General features: G+C 37.7%; 1 protein-coding gene across 5 annotated transcripts in view; it reads left to right on the top strand.

The window, feature by feature from the left end:
* Positions 1 to 23,300, top strand: part of Frmd5 (FERM domain containing) — a 193,738-nt gene extending 170,438 nt beyond the window's left edge. For 3 of the 5 annotated variants that reach the window (XM_076828201.1, XM_076828202.1, XM_076828204.1), the window contains 2 exons: positions 250 to 843; positions 7,705 to 23,300. In XM_076828201.1, coding sequence (XP_076684316.1) covers positions 250 to 843; positions 7,705 to 8,129 — 1,019 coding nt within the window. In that variant the 3' untranslated portion in view covers positions 8,130 to 23,300. The remainder of the gene's footprint in view (positions 1 to 249; positions 844 to 7,704) is intronic. The other 2 variants (XR_013087252.1, XM_076828203.1) reach the window with 2 other exon arrangements.
* The last annotated feature ends 167 nt before the right edge of the window (positions 23,301 to 23,467 follow it).

The raw sequence follows: 23,467 nt of genomic DNA on the forward strand, positions 1-23,467 counted from the left end.
GAGGGTCTACTGTATGTGATTTAGTCGACGTGTGCTTGTTGGAGTTTCTGAGAAAAAAAAACGGAGCCTCGTTGAATAAAACTTCACCCTACACTTTTTATTTACCTCTTCATGAAGAATCACACCCTACCCGCCAGTACTACATATTTCGGGACACCCTGTATATACTGAAACAATTCTCTAGAATCGCAGCTTCTTTGGCTTCTTAGATCGTTGATTTGTCTTTTCCTTTTCTTTCTGTTCGTTTAGCCGTAGACGAAAAAGATACGCATGCGAGTGCCACCCACAACACCGCAACCACCACCACCACTACCATCACAACTTCCAACACCACCACAAATTGTGCGAAAGTTAGACTGAAATTCCCCAAGAGCACGTTGAAGCGACCTCAACCGTTGTACAGTCAAAAGATAGTGATAGGCTCGGAGGAATTAGCTGGCCGTGACATCGATAACATCGTCCGACAACGTATAAACACTCTCGAAAAAAGTCCGAAGGTGGTCAGATCGACGGCGTTGATAATAAAAAGCTCTAAGGTGCCGATGAAATCGCTGAAAGCTGGTAAACAGATTGCGAACGAGACGTATGTATTCCCGACTGCCGATTCAGGGACGATCATTACCACGGTGATTGATGGCCCCTTCGACCCTAACACTGGCAGGACGATCTTGCGCAGGTCCAACGAGCAGGTAAGCATGCTCGCTCGCCGGGAGGACGAGAATTCATCGCCCATGAGCATGACTGCCACGAAGAAAACAGCAAACGGTTGCATTGCGCCGGCGAGAACTGACATCGAAGATGTTAGAAACGGAGTCGAAACGACGAAACGTCAGGAAGGGACAGGTAAATTGGGTGATGGGTTCTCCTTAATGGATCGGGATCGTATGTCAATCCTTAATATCGGACAACTCTATTTTATTTATAATGCTGCATTGGATTGCTACCTTTTAACTGCCCTTCGTTATGTGCACGATTGTTTTAACAGCTGTTTGATGGGTATACAGTATTTCCTCCCTATAAACCGGCTATTCACTCTCGCTGTGTAGCCTCCAGTCATACCCACCACTCCTGTTTCGCTTACACTGGGCGAGCGTCTCACATTACGCGAGCAGCCTGCTCCAGGTAGCCCTAGAGCAGGCCAGTTCAACTGGGTTATGGCGGGCAACAGCGCTCTTGGTTGCTCGCCAGCAGAGCCAAGAGCAAGCAACGCTAAGCGCAGTTCCTTCTCCCTGTTTAATGGGTACCGTAGTATGAGTGTTGTTTTATAAGGCGGGGCGGATGATGATCCAGAGCTAGCTCGCTGCTAGCTTCAAAGCAGGGCTCCGCAACGGGCGGGTGTATCGCGGGTCAACCCGCCCGTTACCCGCCCGTCTTTCGATTCACCCGACCCACCCGTGCCCGCGGCGGATGAGTCGGGTCATCGTTGATTTCAATCCACCCGAGGCGTCCGATACGCCTGAGACATCCGAACGTCGGAAACTCCCGGAGCATGGCGTCACCACGCGTATACAACACTCTGGGCCGCCTCGGGCGGATAGAAATCAACGATAACCCGACGCATCTGCCGCGGATATCGCGGGTTAGTGAAAGTTCGGGTTCGGGTGGTTCGGGCGCATCGAGATACAGTCGGGTGACGGGCGGATCAAACCCGCCCGATGCGGGGCTCTGCTTTAAAGGTCCCCATACACCAGAAGCCTGCTCGCAGGGGGCTTGCGTGAAGCTCGTCGCATTCTCGCTATTGTCCACACACTATACGAACATATTCGACGAGCCTCTATTATGCCAAGCTCGATGCTCGGCTCATAGGCAATTTCCAGCGAGCGGAGCATTTTAACCGTTCATCCTACACACTAACGGGCATACTCGCTGGTGCATGGGAACCTTAAGGGGCCTGAGACTCCTCACTCACGAATACTCCACACTGATGCTCTTAAAGGCGTGGCTTAGCGCTCTTCGCCGCTCGTTGAACATGTCTATTCTAGAGCAATACACTAATGAAAAATGAAAGTTCATGCTGTTGCATTTTTTATTAAATCTTCATGGCATATTACCCATGGATTGGCGAGATTTTTAGAATAAAAGTGAATCCACACACGGCCTACTTTAAATTATGTATAATGTGTACAATAAATTCTCGCTATAGGCGCGCGCTCGGGGCTGGTGGCGAACGCTCAACGAATAGCGTCGACGATTTCGAGCAGTCGATGGGACGAGAGGTAGACAAAGCGTAGGCACGGGAAAGACGAAGCGGGACAAAGTGGACATGCGCTTATAACGAGAGTTTACTGTAATTCACACACCGGGGAGTCTAAACTACCTCATTGTTTGACTCATTTTTATTGGAAAAATCTTGACAATCCACCCGTGATACTCCCAACAAGATTGAATAAAATGTATAACAATTTTCATTTTCATTAACTTGTCCCTCTCAACTACCAGGTGTCGGTAGAAGGTTTTTCGCTGGTACTCTATGTCGCTCGCTTTCTGGCGTCCATTGTCATTGTTAAATGGTCAAATTGAGGACCCAGTCAAACGTGAAGTAATGAGTTGCTAAATAGCCTCCCTATAGATTCGGCAGCGGACCCAAATCATCGGTTCTATAGGGAAGGAATACTGGTACTGTATTTCGTTAGATCCCATTATGTTCCATTTCTTCTTTTACATAAGACTGCGATCAGCATGAGCCTGCATCTAGTGAAAATAAGAAGGATTGGAACGGTCTCTTCTGTGATCAGTCTTTAATAATGCACGTTATGTTAGACCTAGTTATAGATCTCATCTAGAAGTGGGTAAACATGGTGTTAGCGAATAGCGCGTTGCAAATAGAAGATTATATTGATTTTGTTCTTTAGTTTGCTTCTGCAACTGCTGACTGATGAATTCTTGCTGCATACAGTCGGCGACAGAGAAATAGCAGATTCTATTGATTTTTAAGGTTTATTACATGTTTCCAACTTTCCTTGTTTAGGAAATACAGATATATCGGTGGCTGGCCTAAAATTTCGATTTCTTTTTATACAAAAATATTTTCCACTGTCGTCATAGTATGATTTATAACATTGTCATGTTGCACTGGAACTGCACTGGATTACTTCCAGCAATTTAATTGACATGTGCGTACAATTGTCCGTCAATAAATGTTATATATTTGATAATAGTATTTAGAGTTGCAATAAATCTCTCACATTTTTCATAGTAGTCAATGCTAGCTCAACTCATTATTGTTTTGCTACCCATTTAATGATGGTTAAAAATTTGTTGTTATTTTATTAAGTCTTGAGAATAAAACTTAATACTACTTGGTTTTCGTATTTGAATTTTTTTCATCGGTGAGTATTACTTTTCATACTTTCAACAGTTTGCTTTGAAGTCATCTCACTTCATACTGCCCAGATCTCTTGTTTCTCCTATAAATTTTTCACTTTTTAATGATTCCTTCATAATTTTCTGGCGTTCGCTAAAAAATGACTATTGTGGGAACTGAATAATTTGCTTCTACCACCCATTTCCCACAAGTTTATTCGACTATAATGTGTACACAACTGTATTTATGTAAATATTGTATTATTGAATTTGCAAGTGTTATATTACTGTTCAAATTATCGCTTGTTTTTCACTGAAATTGACATTGTTTTGTACAGAATTAATACCTAGACATGTATTTTGTTGTTTTTGCTAACAAATTTCAAAATTCTGCGACTGATATAATTTTCTGTAATTATTTCCGAACTATTTGACGACTGGGAAATGTTTTAAACAAAAGTGACTCAGGTTTAAATATAAAATTATATCATATAACAAAAATTTCATTTTTAATAATTTTCGTAGAACTCACGTAGCCCTTGCTCCAGTTGTCAAATTGAAATTAATTGTATTAGGAGGAAGTTTGAATATTTTTAAGTATACGCAGAAATGTTTAAATATTTTTTACTAAAACACTTTTTGTTTGACGAATAGGTAATTTAGGATTTAATACAGACAGATCAGTTGGCGAAATTTTTGGTGCTGTTTCATCCCCTTACACTGTTTGTTAGAAAAATAAAACATAACGCGTCCAATATTTTTTAATTCTCGACGAACTCCTTTCAGCCTCAATTAAAAAGTGTACGCTCTACGATCTGTTCTATCTCTACGATATTGTGAATGTTTTCAATATGTTCACTTTTACAGAAACATACTATATATCTGTATTGAAATAGAATCTTATTTTACTGATTTTACAAAATATTAAGAAAATAAAAAATGTGCTATTTCTTTGCTCCCGACTATATACACTTAACGGATCATGGTTCTACTATTTATACAAATTACTTTACCCAATTCTAGGTTCATCCTACTTCTTACAATCTTTATATAACATAATAGTACAAGCATATAAATACGTAAACGTAACAAGTGCTTTAAACGAGAAAAAAGTACGATTCTACGAATCAAAATATGCGATACTGATTATGGAAAACTGAATTTTTTTCAAATTAAAAAAAAATATCAAGTACTGGCATTTGTGGTAAAACATGGTGCAAGGTAATTAGTTCATATGTACGGAGTGGGATAGTGAAAGATACATGTTTCTCTTGTAACATTCGGGGTCTGTATTCGCGATACTTCCATTGGTATCAAGTATAAAATATTGCAATATGAATGACAAATTCAAATCAATTAACCCTAGTAGCATTTATTGTTGGCATTTTGATGGCCAACTAATTCCCAACTTGGGGATACTGTGGGCCAACCAGAAATGCTACTAGGGAAATCCAGCGAATGTGAAATCGACATTTAATTATTTATTATAGTGTACAATACGAGGGATAAGTCTTATTAGAGGCAAATAAACAGGCGAAAATATAAAAAAAGAGAGGGGTGCGTTTATAGTTAGACAAAATTTGGTATTTCGTTGTACGGAATAATCAGTGAGAATAACTGCAATATACACAGAGTCTCACAAAATTTAACTATACGAGATATGTTTCCTACTTTAAAAATCACCATATAATATTTTCTGTAAAAATTGTATACTTTTGTGTGAGAAACTGTGCAATGCTAACATACTCATTTTATGCACAACCGATATGAATCTTACTTTCATTACAATTTGCTTAATAATAAATGCTACAAAAAACTCAAAATTATCCATTACAGTTTTTGAGACCACATTCACAGTTGGTGTAAAAAAATAGTTTAGATACCAGCAGCTGTGCGAATCTTTGAAATTCGTAAGACCATTTTACATAAAACACTTTTGTTGGGTACAACAGTATCCCCTCTCTATGAGCTCGCTTCTCACCCTCGCTGTATGCCCCAGAGTCGTAGCCATCACTTTCTTCGGTTGCTGGGCAACTGAGACACGTGTAGCCGTCTTTCGATAGCTGATAATGAGAGCAATAAGCCTGCCACGTAAGATAAGTCATCTACAACTGAAAGGTAAAAGTTCATATTTGTCCATTTTCCATTAATTCTTCATGGGAGTATTATTAATTGATTTGTTACGTTTTTTCTACGAAAATGAGTCTAAACACGACAATAATTCGATTCACTTTTTACTTATTATGTAACCTGTAATTGACACATTGACAAGAATGACTGAAGAGTCCGAATTACGGTGCGTTTGGATTCCTTTCCACGAAGACAATCCAGTAATGATATTGTCATGAAGATGTAATAAAAAATATAAAAATTTCAAATTTTCAGAAGTGAATAACATACGCCGCGCGCACGCCTACTGCTCTTGGTTGCCAAGCGAGTTATTCCATTCTCTGTCCTTCTCAAGAGGTTCGAGCGAAGACCCGGCCGCGCGTAAAATAATGAGGACCTAACTATACAACAAAGGATGTTCGGCAACTCGAAAACGAAAAAAATTTGAAATTTTGTAGAAATGTAATTCAAGTACTACTGTATAATAACGTAATCATTTTTGTTTCGGCAATGAAACGGTCCTAGGGGTGAAAACACCCCCTCATAGAAATGGTGAGTTTTCATATTCTTGTGAATATCTGCGAAACCGTAAAAAATTTAATTCAAAGCTTTATGGTTTCTGGTATCCTAAAATATGGTAATAAAGAATTTTCGATAAATATTGATTTTTTCAAAATTTATCACCACCACCTTTTTTCAAAAATTCTTTATCACCATATTGTTGTATACCGGAAACCATAAAGCTTTGAATTAATTTTTTTTTCGATATCTTCTACGGTTTCGCAGCAATTCGCGGTAATATGAAAACTCGCTGTTTCTTCGAGGGGATGTTTACACCTCTTGGACCGCTTCATTGCCGAAACAAAAACTTAACAATAAAAAATAAAACACTGTGCTCTAAAAGAGTGAAATAATAAATAATAATATTTGGATAATGTATTTACACTAGAGCTTTTCATGATATATTTTTATTCGATTTATAATTAATTAACAACCGTCATGCGTGACTTACCGCCTTACCCAACGACCGTACCTAGTCCTTACCTTAGGCCTGTCCAGCAGAGTTGGGCATTAGTCGAATAAATTTTTATTCGACTACATTTTTATTCGAATGAACTCGAATAAAAATTTCGAATAAAGTGAAGTTATTCGAGAATAACGAATAAATTTTTAGTCGACTAAATTTTTAGTCGTTATTCGTTATTCGAAGGACCGCCGTGGCGACTAAGCGGCACGAATAAGCGGGGGTCAGAACCCGAGCCGCTCCGGCGGGGGTATCATGAGGCAAGGGGAACACTTTTCGAGTGTACCTACTCGAGCCGAAGCGGCTTATTCGTAACGCTTAGTCGCCACAGCGGTCCTTCGAATAACGAATAACGAGGAATGAATAACGACTAAAAATTTAGTCGAATACAAATTTAGTCGACTAAATATTTATTCGTTATTCTCGAATAACTTCACTATATTCGAAATTTTTATTCGAAGGTTAATCGAAGAGCAATTTAGTCGAATAATGCCCAACTCTGCTTGCTCTTCGTTCTTGAAGGCACCGAGCCTGGCCCCTCGCGCCCCTCAAGAGCGAAAGGTCCTCATGGTGGAGCATAACCATCGAGGGCAAGAGCAAAAGTTGGACGAGCCTGCCTTACCTAAACGACGGCTGTTAATTAATTATACAATGACTAGCAAAATATACCCGCGCTTCGCTTCGGGCTTAAGAGATATTAAGGACTCCATGAAAATAAATTTCACCCCTTTTCACCACCCCCTTAGAGGTTGATTAGGGCAAAATCCTGAAATTGATTTTTAGGAATTTGTTTGGGTAATCTTTGTATCTAAAAACCAAGTTTATATCTAATCGGGCCTAAGAGATATTGAGATTTCTGCAGTTTCAAATTCTTTTGAAGTTTCCAGTTGCCGAACATCCCTTGTAAGTAGATATTTCTCCTAGCCCTCGTAGTATACGAACAATCCGCGGCTTACTGTATTGCCATTACGTTGTATGCTCCTCGAAACCATAAAACATTGTACTTCTAATTCGTCACTTATGCTTAGAATAGCCGAGGTGTTTAAAGTAGGCAGAGTGAGTGATTCACATTGTGCAATGTTGTTATAAAGACGAAGCACCAACATATGCCGCATCGAATAATCCTGAAAGCAGAATCTATTCGCGTTTTCATTCATTCCAATATTTTATTTGAAACAGTACTCGTGAATACAGACCCAGTACCTTAACTTCACGTACTGCATAACACAGTCTCTATCAGCTGAAGCATGAAAACATTTTTGTTTCAGTCGGTCAGCATGAGGGCGAGGTGAACGACTACTACTTCAGGGATTCCTTCGATCATTCCTCGTCGGAGAGCCAACTATTGGACGCGCCTGGCAAGTCGCACAGTCGCTCCGTGACACCTGTGCCCAAGATGCAGAAGCTTCAGAACTCGAAGCTCTGTCTTCAACAACAGCAGCACCAACACCACCAGCAGTCTAGTCGTCGCCTGGATAGCAAATTGAGACACAAAAGTCTCCGAATAGTGAGACTTTTCATTCCAGCCTTTATGCTGACGATCACGGTTCTGTTTGTTGTGATCGTTTTGGTGTTCGAAACCGACACGACGCTTTTCAACAGTCTGCGCAAGACGCCAGAAATGGTGGCCTTAAGGAACCAATATTATGTCCCCATCAAGGAGTTCCTGAGGACAAAGCTTAGCCTATTTTGATGCGATCCGACGATGGCCGGGCTGAGGTCGTCCTTTCTTGCTAAATAGCTCCCTTCAGTGCCAAGTCGAGAAAAATGTTCTTGCCGGGACCGAGGGGCGAGAATGTACGCCGTTTCTCTGTCACCTGTCCTTCTTTTCTTACATGAATTTAGTCAACTGCTTGACTTTCTTTGTTCTTTCCCCCCCTTCTTTCGTACGAATCAAAATAGACATATATATATATCTGTAAAGAAAGGAATATTCTCTACGATAAAGCGTACCTTCAGTTTATTATTTGTGTACTACATATACGACTAGGGATATTTGAATATTAGTGATTTAATATACTTGCAGGCAAAGACAAAGTCATTTATACAAGATGTCTATAGAAGGAAATCTCTTCTTTTTGTTATTTGCAGTCTTTGAAGGTGTTGGAGGATTTTATTAAGGGTTTCGTTGAATTTGTGTTTTTCTTTTTTTTTTTAATCGATTATGAAAGTAGCAAGTACGTTTTTAGGTTGGTAAATAGGAAGCAGGCAGGAAGGTCAGATAGTTTATTGCACAATATACTTTCACATTCCATTTACGACAGTACTAATTAAAACTTTAATTGAAGTTCAGAATTAAGATGTATTGAGATTACTGTATTTTCTAATGGACGGAATTTCTGCAAAAAGGTCTGATATTTTACACATACCTGATGTCCATTTCATTTCTCATCCTCTAATATGTTGAAAAATAATTTATCACTAAATGCGTGCAAAATTGTTATTGGGAACATTGTGTTTCTAGAATCTGAAGATGCAAGGAATTATAATTTATTTCAGTTTGTACGCGTACGCAATGTGGATGGAAATACAGTGATTGAATCAACACATTATGAAAGTAAATCCAACGAAGCACTTAATTTTCAGCATTAGTAACGTATCTATAGAATTCAGTATGTCTGTTATCTAAAGTGATTGTTTTGCTGGTAGTGTAGGCGATAAATGTAAAGTTTATTTAAAAAAAAAAATTTAAGTTTTACGAGATAATAAACAAAATTGTACAAAATAGGTCTATAGAATTAAGATACAATCGAGCGATTTATAACCAATGTGTATACATTCATTTGATATATTTTTATCCAATAATTGCTGATGCTATCAGTATTCTGATCGGAAATAAGGAGAACAGCATGCTTGCTAGTATTTTGTATTGGCATACATGGAGCAGATATTAATCAATTGGCATCGTAATATCACATGGAAATATTTGTTTCTGTTGACAGCAACTCTGATTTATTAGTTGTTTCCATGTTCCTACATACACATGTTTAATAGGATAAATCACTTAACATTAGAACATAAAATGTTGATCATTGAATTTAGTGCTACTAGAAAATGTCGAGGAGTAGGAATGTTTGAATGAGAAGGGCAAAGAATATTATGCAACAAGAAACGTTTTTGCACGATCACATTTTTCAGATTTTAACCCTTAGTTGACACACCTCCTTTTTCGATCAACTTTGACACACCTGGGTGGCTCACACCCAGAGCAATTTTTCAACGACTGCCATTCTCCTCTAAAAAAATCCAATTTCTGTGGAAAAAATCATGGGTCAATTTCGAAGTCTCTAGAATGTATTCCAATAGATTTTTTATTTAAATTTTATGACAGTTTTTGTAAAAAAAATCTAGATTACCTCATGTCGAGAAAAAACGAAGAAAATCTTTAAAAAATTGTAACTTTTACAAATTTCAATATTAGAAGCTACAAATCTACAGACTTGTTGTTCGGATATAATACTTTGAGAGAAAAAATAGCGCGTAAGTCGGCTTTGGAAAAAAACTATTTATTTTGCATATAGAAGGTATAGAGTTTATGGGTGGCTCACACCCAGAGTGTCAACGAAGGGTTAAGGTCGTCGAATTTATTTTTTTAATGATGTTATAAACCGATTGCCATTACTACAGTGATGTAGCTTCTAAAAAGACAATTACAATAACGTATGACATATTCTCGTTTAAATAACTTCTGGATAAGTTGTGCCCATGAAATCATGATATATACCTACGTTTAAATTATTGTGGTAGGTCCCTAATAAACATAGGAACATCATCCAGTAATGTTGTAAATTTTACAAAAATTACGAAAGAACTTTATAAATATTTATAAATTTACAGAAGAATTTTATAAACTTTATGTAAGAAATTGTTAAAGAATTTGAAGTACCAAACACTGTGCCATTGAGAGGAAAGTATTTTGATCTTGCTATTTGCCTCTTTGAAACAAACGTTTTCGTCTATTGAGATTTTCTCGTATCACCAAAAACAACAGAATTATTTTTGGTTCTAATGTAGACGACTCTATCTCTAAATATACAGAAGCCCCCACGTTATCAATACCCAGCATTTTTCTTGTACGTGGTTGGTCGAAAAAAAAACGCGAGGTCAACAGGTTCCACTGTTCTTTATGGAATATTCGATGTAATTATAGCTTTCTATCCAAAAAGGAAATTGAACATAACCTTTATAAAGCAAAGTTTTATGCCAGATTTGGGGAAAAAATCTGTTTCTTTTCTTCTTATATCATTCATTTACATGAAAAGCGCTGGTTACTAGCGTCGTGTACGCCGTGTATAATCATAAGAGCTACATAGGTTGTTTGTAATATCAATCTGAGATATTGGATTGCTTCCAAAGATTACACAGTAAATCATAAAAAGAAAGGTTATTCAAGCAGAGTAATCTATTTTGAAATAAAATGTACCTAAAATAGGATTAATCTGTTTTTATAACATATATTCATAAATTAAATTTTCGTGAATGTGATGAAGTGAAAAGAAAAGAAAAATGGAACATGCATTTTTTCTAACGTCAAAGTATTAGGTTTCGGTTTGAGGTCAACGTAGAGATGTTTTTCATTCGCTGACTGTGTTACCTGACCACACTGTAAACATTCATGAATTCACAAGATTACCTAATTATCTCCCTTTCATATGGTTACTTTTAAACATTGTTTTTCACCTTGCTATACAACGTTAACCACGAAGCAGCAGCGTATTATTTCCCTGATGCTTTGGATAAACAAGATAAAAAAAGATATTCAAAAGAGGTTAAAAAATGGCGCCAGCGTCGTATTCGATGGATGTTCTAAGTCAGCGTTGCCCGGATGGGCGGTCCGAGAGCACGAGCATCCATCGCGTTTTCCAAGGTCGCGTGGCAGGTGGCGCTGGAAACCAATGAAGTTGCTGATTTCATGTCGATTAAATTGATTTGATTTGTGGTTATAGGCTGATTTCAAGTCGTTTGGATTTGTGGTTATGGGTTATATTTATTGACGACTGGATAAATTCTTAAACCCTTGGGGGGGGGGGTTCTTTTTCTTCATAATTTTGTATTGTCGTCCAAACTATGTATGCCTGCAAAGTTTCAAGTCTATTGGATAGTCGGAAGTGGGTTAAAATTGAGTTTCTAGATTTGAACTAAACAAACATACATATGTACAAACAAACAAACAAACAGAGGATTGAAGCTGAATAAAAATCATTTAACTCGGCGGGAGGCGCTAGTAAGTAAAATTTACTAGTGATCCTCTAGGTAGTGATCAGAAAATGTGTTCCGCGTTTTCTATTGGTCGACGCAATTGGGGTCTAAACCGGAAGTAGAGGGAGCAAGGAACTGTAAAAAAAAAAGAGACAGAAATACTGATAGAAAGAGATAGATAAACGTTTAGGTTATGTTATTTCCGGTTTTGCTCCAAAATGGCTACGGTTATACCGATCACTCCCTAGAGGATCACTCAAATTTACCACAGAGGCGCTAGTTGCGAAAATATGAAAACTGAGTTTTTGTTACAATTTTTTAAAAAAACTTTAATAATGATTTTAAGATATTTCATAAATGTCGTTTGATTCTTAAAACACTGTACTTTAACATAAAAATTACAAAGTTAAAAAAATATTCTGAAACCGTGTTTTTTTAAGTTTCAATTTTGGGTATTACTGACCCAGTAGCGACAAACTGTGTGACAATATGGGGTGCGCCTCCCGCCGGGTTAATACGAAACTTTTTGTTAATCAGAGGTGTAAGTGGGACTGTTCAAGTCTGTTCCGTTCAATTATATAGTATTATTGTTTAATCATTAGTCAATTCCTGTTTATTTTCCCAGTTCCTAAAATGTAGAACATTGGGGCTCCAAGAGTCCCAGTTGTATAAGCTTACGGGTACGAGCCTGCACGCACACTACTCGAGTTTTCCCCATCCGTTACATGCCCGCAACTTCGTTGGTTTCGAGCGCCCCCTTCCGCGCGAGCTTTGGAAAACAAGATGGATGCTCGTGCTCTCGGACCGCCCATCGGAGCAACGCTGTTCTAAGCCGATCATGTCGTAAAAGCGAATATTAAAAATCTTTTTTATAAAACCCTTCGTTATTTCTCCTGAAAATATTAAGAGGGTGATAGTGCTTGCCTGCTCACTACTTTTCATTAAATTCTTTCAGTACGAGTAGCGCATGAAAAGTATGTTTCTATAATGAATTCTAGAAAGCATCACTTTAAGGAAAGACCAGTATTGACAAATAACGTTTCCGTACTAACGGCGGCATACATTTCCACTGAATTCTCATGTTAGAAACGTCAAGTAGCAATTAGACGGTTGCGGTAAAAACCCAAATAGTTAGTTAACTTTTTAAGCATTTGGTATATACACAATCTATTTATACGGTGGTAGCATTAATTAGAGTCTTTTACTTTGTCCTTTTATGTTTCAGCTGTTTATCATTTTTCTTTAAAAAAATTTGTGAATTTTTAAGTGCACCGCCGGGTGCTTTGTGATGTACACCGTGCGGGAAGGTTAATAAATTCCTGAGCACGGCAAAATTCACGGAACAATAGCATTATCTATTATTCAGAAAATTCCATGTAGGTATGTACTCTCTTGAGTTCGTACAGTCCACTTTTGCTCAAAGTTTACTGATAACCTGTGTACGTGATCCTATAGTATCTTCAGGAACCTGGCGGCTAGTTGTAGAAGTACACTTCTCTGAGTAACAGTTTACTGTTATTTTCATTCCAATAATATCAAAGTAAAGTACTTTAAAATTTTCGTAAACAAGGTGTCCAATCCGTTTGATCATCCGGTCGATTGCTCAGCTTATGATACAATTTTGTTAGGGATCCGCACATGTTTGAGTTGCTGTATTGATGATTCGTTTCACGCTAAAAATTGATTTCCCAATTCGTTTGATTATTATAGGGTGACTATTGGTGTCGAATGGCCTATCGTGTAGCTAAGAAAACGACAACCAAAAAATGTTCTCTGGACTCATGATCTTTTTCTCAACTTATTTGTAAGACACACGTATACATGCACACGTTCGAGATGAATAGAAAGCTCGAGAGTGTACAATTGTAGTACGTGAAATGAAGTATTTTAACATTAAAAACGCAGAGAAGTTAGAGACGAATATGTAATATATTATACAGGGTGTAGCATTAAGTACATTGCAGTCTAATATCGCGAGATCTAACAGAAAGTGGAATACGAAATTTTTTATTTTGGGTAAAGTGACCAGATATTTTCGGTTCCAGTGCGGGACAAGCAAGTAAGCAAGCAAGCAAAAAAAAGGGGGGTTAACTGATCCGTGCGGAGATATTTTCCATAGTTTATTAAAGCATTTACAATATATTTAAAAATACATACTTGTGATTATAAAGTGATACATTGAAGCGAAATTAAAAATATTTATTTTTTTCACAATAAAAAAAGTAGAGGAAACAGTAACCTTATGCCACTGCGAAAATGTAAAAGGTTACATGTCCAATCCGGGACACTTTGCGGGACACTTTACAATGCGGGATAAAGCACTCAAATGCGGGACTTTCCCGCATAATGCGGGGCGTCTGGTCACTTTAGTTTTGGGTAATTGCTTACTTTTGAAATGTCCATCAACCCACGCGGCACGCAACATTGCAAGAACATTGCTGTATTTCCATGCAAGCTTGAGAATATATAATGTTGCTGCATCACCCCTATGTTCATTATTTTGCAAATTTGCAGCAGTGATGTTAACCCTTATGGCCAACATTGTAGCTACCTTCATAGAAGTCTTTCTCCAAAAGAAATTCTTGAACCACCCCTGACCACGTTGAGTTTCAATGCAAGCCTACTCATTTATTAATTACGTTGTTAATTGTAAAATTAGTTACGTTGGCTGAGTTTGTGATGAGAATTAGCGAAACACAAAAATTACACGAAACAAACGCTTATACGAACTTTTTCCAAAATTCTTGTGTTCCTAATCCATCCCTGAAATTATTCTCTTGCTATTAGTTTCAAAAATATAATACAAAAAATATATGGTTTCGTCCAAAAAAAATAAGATGCCCTTATATTATTCGAATACTTTCACTTAAAAAATGAATTAATTGAATCAATTGATGTGATTTTCGAAACCAAAGAGATCCCAAAAATCAAAATTACGTACCCCGTTTAGTTTTCGAAATATTAACCTGTAGCGCATGGAACTGTTACACCCTGTATATACACTTTGCTAGGGAGCTAATCAGTTAACATTAATTATAAAAATGTTAGGCAATTTTAAACGGTCAACGAAAAGCAATTATTTGATAATTAAATGTAGATCGTAAGCAATTTAAACGTGTAAGAACGTAACAAGGATTTTTGTGAGAAATTATGGGAGCAAATTGGTGGAAGGTTTTTGTTCATAGAAACATAAAATCCTTACACTTTTAAACATTCTTGCCAATCTAAGGCCTTCGCTATATAAAATTTCTTATATATATCAATATGTGTACCCACAATCATTTTACACGATCGTTTTTATCGATTTAATATATTACATTGTGATAGCAAAATACTTTTGCTTCTTTACCATTAGTAATCATGAACTATGTTATCATGCTATTGTATAAAAATAGTAGAAGTTAAAATATTTATGTATTTTAATTTACAATATTTGGTTTGCTTTCTCCGAGCAATTTTATAATTTACATTACGCTTGAAACGATTTTTTACGTTCATCTCTTGTTTCTCTGAAAAATTCAGGGCATATGTGTTTGTTTACACGCCCCCTATCATTGCATACTATACATTTCTGTTTAAAATGAAAAGTTCTGGTGGTGTTACCAAATGTTGTCGAATGCAATATATTTTCAATTTATTTATATAAAATTTTCTTTCACTTCTTCATCACCGTAATATTCAAAGGGCATATTGAATGAAATAAATAATATTAAAAGAATTAGCAAAGGTATCCCTGTCTAGCATTATTAATGTCACATAAGGTATAAATAAATTCTCCATATGGTCGTTATTTCTCTTAGGCAACTATATCGTGACACAAAGAGTGGATGCTATTTCCTTTAACTACTATAGTATTCCTTTCAATTTTCGAATCCGTTTATGTGAAATAATTGATTCGTTGCACTTCAGAAATACAAGTTTACCAGCAACCAAATTTTGTAACTGGAGAAACAACTTAAGGGTGAACTTCAGTAGCAATAAAAATAAACGAAAATCTTTGAAAATTGGAGGATTGAATCCATATGCAATACTAAAACCCCCTGCAAAAATTCAGAAAAATTGATTCAGTAGTTTTTAAATTATTTAACTATAAAATTAGAAGTGAAATAATAGGCGCAAAATTGTCACAAAAATACCGAACAATTGATTCGATAGTTTTTTTTTTAAATGTCAGAAAATGACACGGAAACTTGCGCTCTCAGGTACATTCCAACAAACAAGTATATCATAAAAGATCAAATATTCAATGAATTGATAAAATAAAATAAAAAGTAAGAGTGAATTCAACTGAATGTGCGATAAAAATACACACATTGCCATTTTTGACTAGTTCTCATCACAGGAAAAAGCTTTAAGGTGAATGTCCCAATTGCTGCTCATGTCCCCATTTCTGCTCATTACGTATTTCTCTTATTATTATATGTGTTACGTTTGTACTATAGTTGCAACAAAATAATTCTAAATTATTTAAACATTTATGCCAGTGTTGCACGAGCTTGGGGCAATGTATATTATGAGCATTATATATTTAATTACAAATTACTAATAGCTAAACATCTTGAAATATTTTTCTTAAATAGTTTTTGAATTGGTTGATTTATTATTACAGAATTAATCAATTACTCTGCAAATTTTGATAACAAACAAATTTTTTACACCTTCTTTATGACGAGTTACCTCTTAAATGAGCAGCAATTGGGACATTCGCCTTATTAATATCTTGGAGATTGATTAGCTTTTGGGTAAGATTGTCACTGAATTTCATCCTTAATGGGAAGAATATTTGCACTTGCCATTCATCGATATGAGTAATGGCTGCTCAACTATTTTGTCGCTGAGTCAGTGCAATATGCGGAAATTCAGTTTTAATACAACTGTCTTAATAGCCAGTAGAATGTGTCTCAACAGTATATAGGTACTAGTAGGTGACTGAAAAATATAAAAACTGAGATATGTACGCACTGGGAAACAATTCGACAAGTGCGATTGAGTAATAAACATTTACAGCCGTTATTATATATGGTGTACGTGGAGTACATGGAGAGTTTTAATCGATCGTGGCTGATTTATGTTACTTAAAGATACCATCGCGAATGTGTGGTTGTAGATTTATTAGTGTAGGATCACGGAAAAAAGGGGATCCTCGGAAACGGGGGGACTGGGACTGGAACCCGCGATCTTCAGTTTCGTTGCGCGCTGGCGAGCCGCCTTACGAGGGAAGATCCCGAACCCGAAAATTCAAAAAATTCTGAAACTTTGTTAATATGTAGGGGATTTCCTCCTGATTACAACGCAATTTTTGTTTGCTGCCCAAATTCACTGGAAGGGGGTGAAATTAACCCCTGAAAATTCGGCTATTTTCCGATTTTGTGTTGTAACTCGGGAACGGTAAGGGATAGAAAAAAAGTTTCAAGGCAAAAGTTACTTTTTTTAATTAGATCTAGCATTTGGTAAAAAAAATTATTTTGCAGTTCCCAAGTTATCACACAAAATTGGAAAATAACCAAATTTTCAGGGGTCAATTCTTAGACCATATATACTTATAGACACGGCTTCAGATAACTGCCTTGACGCAAAGATCAAAATCATCTACGTGACGTCACATGTGGGCAAAGTAATGATGGAAGTTACAGCGATGTATAAATATTTCCGAAAATGCGATTTAATCATTGTCTTTGCAATTCTTTATACAACATGTTTGCACCTTTATTAATAATTATTAAAAAATTATTCACAGAAAAAGATATAACCTCACTTGTATATATGGTATGAGGTACTATCCACCATTTTGAATTATCTTTTGCCCACAAGTGACGTCACTTTTGCCCGTTATCTTTGCTTCACTATGACTCGTGGCTTCATATAGAGCAGGCCGTGTCTATAAGTATATATGGTCTAAGGGTCAATTACACCCCATTAGAGTGAATTTGGGCAGTAAACAAAAATTGCGTCGTAACCAGGAGGAAATTCCCTACATATTCACAAAGGTTCAGAATTTTTTGAATTTCCGGGTTTAGGATGTTCCCTTGTTAGCCACCTCGGCTACCGCCGACTCCCCTGGGTCTTCGTTACTCCGTGTCATCTTAAGTCATGGGGGTTCCTGATCCCACACTAGTAACTAAAGTTGGCTTAAAAACAAAGGATAACTGACATGTAGGCAGGGTCTGTGGAACAATATGCAAGTTATGCGCCGCATAAGGGCGTCAGCCGCAGAGGGCGCTAAAAAACTATATCCCACCCTTAATAATAAAGGAATTCAACTCCCACATAAACGAAACGTAAATGTAATTTTTTTTATTCTACCTCGTAAAGACAAAACATATTAAATAGAAAACAGGTGCAAAAATTTGGGGGCGCCAAAAATTTGTTTGCGTAAGGGCGCCAACCATCCTCGCGCCGGTCCTGCATGTAGGTACATTAGGTAAAACCGAAGACAGGAACTGAATTGTGAAGGGTGGAAAAAAGTTGTTTGTAATCACCAAGTACTAAATAGATAAATATTTACGTATTTACTAAATGCAAGTTTCATTGTATTTAAGTGAATTTCCATGGTAAAATGACATTAATAATGCTAGATGCCTGTGGTAATTTCTTTGATAGTATTTAGCGTATTCTATTTCACTTTCAATTTCTTTTATTTGACTGATACTTTGAGCAGTTTATTGATTTTTTTTTGTACTCCGTCGCAAAATAAAACAAAATATGAAAAGGAAAATTCCCTTTCGCTTGCGCTGTAATTTTTTAATCGAAATTAAATCATGTTTTCGAAATCATACAAGTCCCATTATTTTGGTACATCCTGCATATCATACGTAGCATTATGTCACCGACGAAATAAATCGAAAACGTGGAATAAAATTTTTCACGCGAGACTTTGGCTTTTGGGATAATCGATTTCGAAAACTCATAGGATACACGTTCACCTGAATGATAGGAAAAATAAACATAAAGCGGCAATAAATGTGGTACAACTGTGGATGAACTGAATCCTTCTGCAAAAGTACGTCGAACTTATAGAGCAACTTTTTTCCCAACGATGCTTTCGTTGCCTTCGACAAAATTGATTTTGAAGATGTAACCAATTCTTAATCGACTACACAAGTGTTCAATTGATTTTCAACATGGATTTTCTCGAAAATGAAATTTCGTTCAAATACACCTTACTTCACATTTTCTCTTTATTTTTAGATGCAGCATCACATCCTTTTGAGTTACTGCAAAAAATCTGAGACAATCTCTACAGTTAAGTTAATTAAAATACACAAATTTACAACGGTCACACGAAACAAATATTTTGAAACGAACATTTTTACATATCCTTGTTCATTATTCTCCAACGTAGATGAAAGCTTTTGCATTTGTTCAACATTTTGCGCCCAGGGTAGGCCACAGAGGGTGTGCAGCGGGTGCGAAGCACCCGGGCTCCGGATGTACAGGGGCCCCAAAGAAAGAAAAAATGAAAATATGAGAAAATAAAAACAGAAAACATGAGAACGAAATTTTTTTATTTGATTAAAATTGATCTAATTTTAGTAGCTTTAAACACAGAACTAACAATAGTTGTGCGGTGGTAACCATAGTATGCGATCACTGTCAAAAAAATAAATTAGAATATAATTTCTAATTTAATAATATAATGATTTAATATTATTAATGATATGGCAATAAGAAGGTCATACATATTCATATGTTTATTTGTTTATTTAATTTTCTTTATTATTGTTCTTATCATTTTTTTTCTCATAAAAACATGTTACGTTTTGTTGCCGTTGAGAAATTGCTTGGGGTCCCAAAAATATTTCTTGCATCCGGGCCCCTTTATAGAGAAGGCCGGCCCTGTTTGCGCCCCTTCTGAGGTTTCTGATTAATATAAAATTTATCCCAACAAACGTGCTCATTTCGCCTGCCCTCTAATGTGAAAAAAAATGTCTTCTCGTAACATCGATATTATAAATATTAGAACTTAAATTTCTGGAAAAAATTCACAGAATTTTACATGTAAAGATAAGTAACGAAAGAATTGTTTAACGGGAGCAAAATAATGTCTTCGTAAAAGATTTCCTCAATTGAAGAGTGTTTGTTATTTTCAGCAGAAACGATTATTTTGCACTCTTGTTTGAAACAGAGTTGGCGTTCTGTCATGTAAATGTCATAACGATAAGTACCTTTTACTTTGTTTCATTTCGCCATCTATTCCCATACTTATTTCTTCATTTGTATTCGGATTTGCATCCTCTCAAGAATTTCACAGGTTTAGTAGAAGACGCGAGAGCTAGAAAAGTATTTGATAATCGTTGAGTGCGCTACAAGTGTTCATCGTTTATTAAAGGATATCGCGTATTGCGTACAGAGACGTAAGAAATTTTTTTATTCCATGCTGTCTCGGAAAGCAATCCAAATTTCTAATTAAATGCGTTATTCGTTGCGGCGATGATTGTATGAAAATGCGCTCGAAAGTTTTCAACTTTGGTTCACGGAAATAATGTAAACCGAAAGCATCGATATAAATTGACCGACAGATAAAGGACACGAGAAAAGCGAATTGTATCTTAGAGAATCAAAAGATTTTACGACTCTTTATAATGGTACGGTCCTCGTTCACCTTTTTTGAAAGCGGGAACGACGAAGAGCAAAATTTTTTTTAAAAAAACGCAGACCGCCCGACGGGCTGCAATTCGAAAACACTTTTCGACAGAAAATAATCGATCTCTGTTGTTTCCGCAACATTTAATCTCACCCGTTTTCCTAAAAGTGCCTACGCTGTTCTAAACTTTTTTGATGCTACATTTCGCTAAGATTTCGGCAGACTGTAATGCGTCTCCTAAAATTCATTCGATATCCGCCTTAAGCTATACGAATGCGGCGGTTCGAGAAAATAAGCATGCCCCGCGTGCGTGCGCATGTGCGCTCACAAGTCACAGTAATCCCCATTTGTATGCGTGCTCGATGTCCATGCCTGTGCCTACGGACCATCACCGCTATCGTTTGCTTATTCGGCGCGAGCGATTCTTCACCCACGGAAAGCTATGAAACTGGGCGTGCCAGATGAATCGTCCACTACTGAAAGTTAAAATCTTTTCACAGATCTTTACGCGAGTATTACCGACGGATTGGTGAGGTTTTCCTGATGAAAATGAGTCCAAACACGACATACTTCGGTCTACTTTAAATTACACGTAATGTGTAATTTACACACTGCAAAGTAGAACTGGAAAATTCGAATTACATAAGCTATATATGGACTCGTTTCCGTGGATAATACTCTCACGCAGATCTATTAATAAATATACAAATTTTAATTTTCAATAGTGAAGTCGCCGCTTGGCGGCTGCCGGGAGCCTCTCGCTGATGCGCAATTTCGCTCACACTCAGTATGTATCTCGTTTACTCCCCTTGGCGGCAGAACTCTGCAATGGGCGGGTGTATCGCGGGACAACCCGCCCGTTACGCGGCCGTCTTTCAATTCACCCAGTCAGCGTTGATTTCGATCCGCCCGAAGCGCCCGAGACACCCGAGACACCCGAATCCCGAGGCTCCCGAACGCCGGAGACGGCCGAAACAACCCGAAGCAGTCACCAGTTATGACGTCACCACGCGAATGCGACTCGCTCTTGCGCACACTGTTACTCGCTCTTACCCATGACTGGTGACTGTTCGGGCGCGTCGGGCGGATAGGAATCAACGATGACCCGACTCATCCGCCGCGGGTACGGGTGGGTTACCCGCGGGTACGGGCGGGTTAGTGTAAGTTCGGGTTCGGGCGGTTCGACCGCATCCAGATGTATAGTTGTTCCATCCTAAGAAAAACCTCGTTCGCGCAGGGATGATTCTGAGGAGGCGCTGATTGGTCCGACTCCCAACTTAACCGCCTACGTTTTTCTCCGTCTTACCGCCTGTTACCTCTCTGTCAACCGTTCCGCAACCTGCAGTGTTGACATTGACATCGGTCACGTCCCGCGCTTGGAGAAGCAGGGGACCCGGCAGGTAAAGCGCTACAAACAATCGCCTGCGTCGGGCCCGTAAGCAGTAGTGGGGGGCTGCGCAGATCGGTCACAAGACGGTATGGACGTTAGCCCTGCTGGAACAGCCAGTTAGAACCGCGTTGAATTTTGAACTGGATCTATCTGGTTCAATGCGGTACCACCTGGATTTTCAAGCAGTGATTTGTGCCAGTTCAAAAACGAATCCGGTTCAATGCGGATATCCAGATCGATGGATGAAACAGGATTTACATGTGCGAAATTTATCAATTTCTATCAGGAACTGCCATTTGTATAAACCCGGAAGTTTCGTATCTGAAATTGCGGATCAAAAATCTAGCGGATTCAATCTGGAAATGCCACAAGCCCTTTCGAGTCCGTCGCGATCCGGATTGGCAGAGCAAATAATTCACGGGATGCATACCGTCGAGATTTTTACATGCATATCCGGTTTGAAACCGATAGAAAATATTTCATCGGGTTCGATCTGGAATTTACGGGAAGAAAACCGCATCAATCCGGATTTAAAATTTTTTAATGCGGTTCGAACTGGCAGCTCCAGCAGGGAGGGTTTTTCTTAGGATGGATTCAGTATAGTCGGGTGACGGGTGGATCAAACCCGCCCGTTGCGGGGCTCCGCCTTGGCGAGCGATTCGAGCGAAGGTCCATTCGAACCTGAAATAATGGGGTACTGACTACTTCCCTTTGCCCTCGTTGTATGCGAACGGTCGGTCCTGGCCAGTCTGCACACAAGGGGGGATTACTGTACATACATATATGAATGTAACAACGCTGATGTTTGTAGCAAGCTACGAGTGTAATGTCCATTCGATACTAGAGCGCTTTAATTGTTAATCAAAAGAACAAGGAGCTAAAAAGAAACCTTGGGTTTGAATTCTTATACAGAGCTGTTTCCCTAGGTACGCAAGCTTCCGACGATGCAGGAACGATTCTAAGAGATTAGAGTGGTATCGGTGCAACGTGTTTTATTGATAGTTCTAGCTCGATTCGATGGACGATGCACTGTCTAAACATGAGTTGTATAAACAAACGGATGTCAATTGCAATATAACATACCTTTGAATATAAAAGTACGAGTGTCAAGACCATTCGATGGAACGATTCAAGTTGATGAACTTTACGTGTTATTGGAGTGTTTTGTAACGCATGGGTTATCAAATTCGCGGCAAGAAGTGGATTAGCGAGTTTAAAAGCAAACACACGTTGAAAGTAAAGAGGACTCTAACACTTCACGAATTTAATAACCGTTTTGCGTTCCCGAAATCAAATTGTACTCTGCATACTCTATTCGAGATATTTGAATGCCACCCGCGACAAATTTTTTGCGCAACGAATGTTAAGCGGCAGTTCGATTTTTGTTTATTCGAAGAAGCCGAAACCAGCGATAGATAATGTTTTGGGTCGCTCAGTTTGCTGTGGCGAAGATTCCCAACTGCGCGTTATTTAGAAATTATGGTCCGTTTATGATTTGTTTATGAGAAATAACGAAAAATCGACATTGAAAATTGTGTTTCGCACCGACGCAATCATACGTAAACAATAAATGTTCTAATTCTTCATTCTGTTAGTTCTTTTGTGTACAGTCGTAGTAAAATTTGCTGTTACTCTGTTTATATACGCTTGTTAAAAATTGTAAACTCATTAAACGTACAATTTGTAATTTACACATGTCATAATCATTCGCAAATATAATCACTCGCCACTAACAATAAGTACTACTTATAATAATAGGTTAAGCTGTACCATATTTTTCATCCGAAGTAAACACGTTTCAATTAAAAATTAATTACATTCACTTGGGTACAAGTGGACATTGTTTAGACCAATAGGG

This window comes from Andrena cerasifolii, chromosome 15 (genome assembly GCF_050908995.1).
Source record: "Andrena cerasifolii isolate SP2316 chromosome 15, iyAndCera1_principal, whole genome shotgun sequence".
NCBI lineage: Eukaryota > Metazoa > Arthropoda > Insecta > Hymenoptera > Andrenidae > Andrena > Andrena cerasifolii.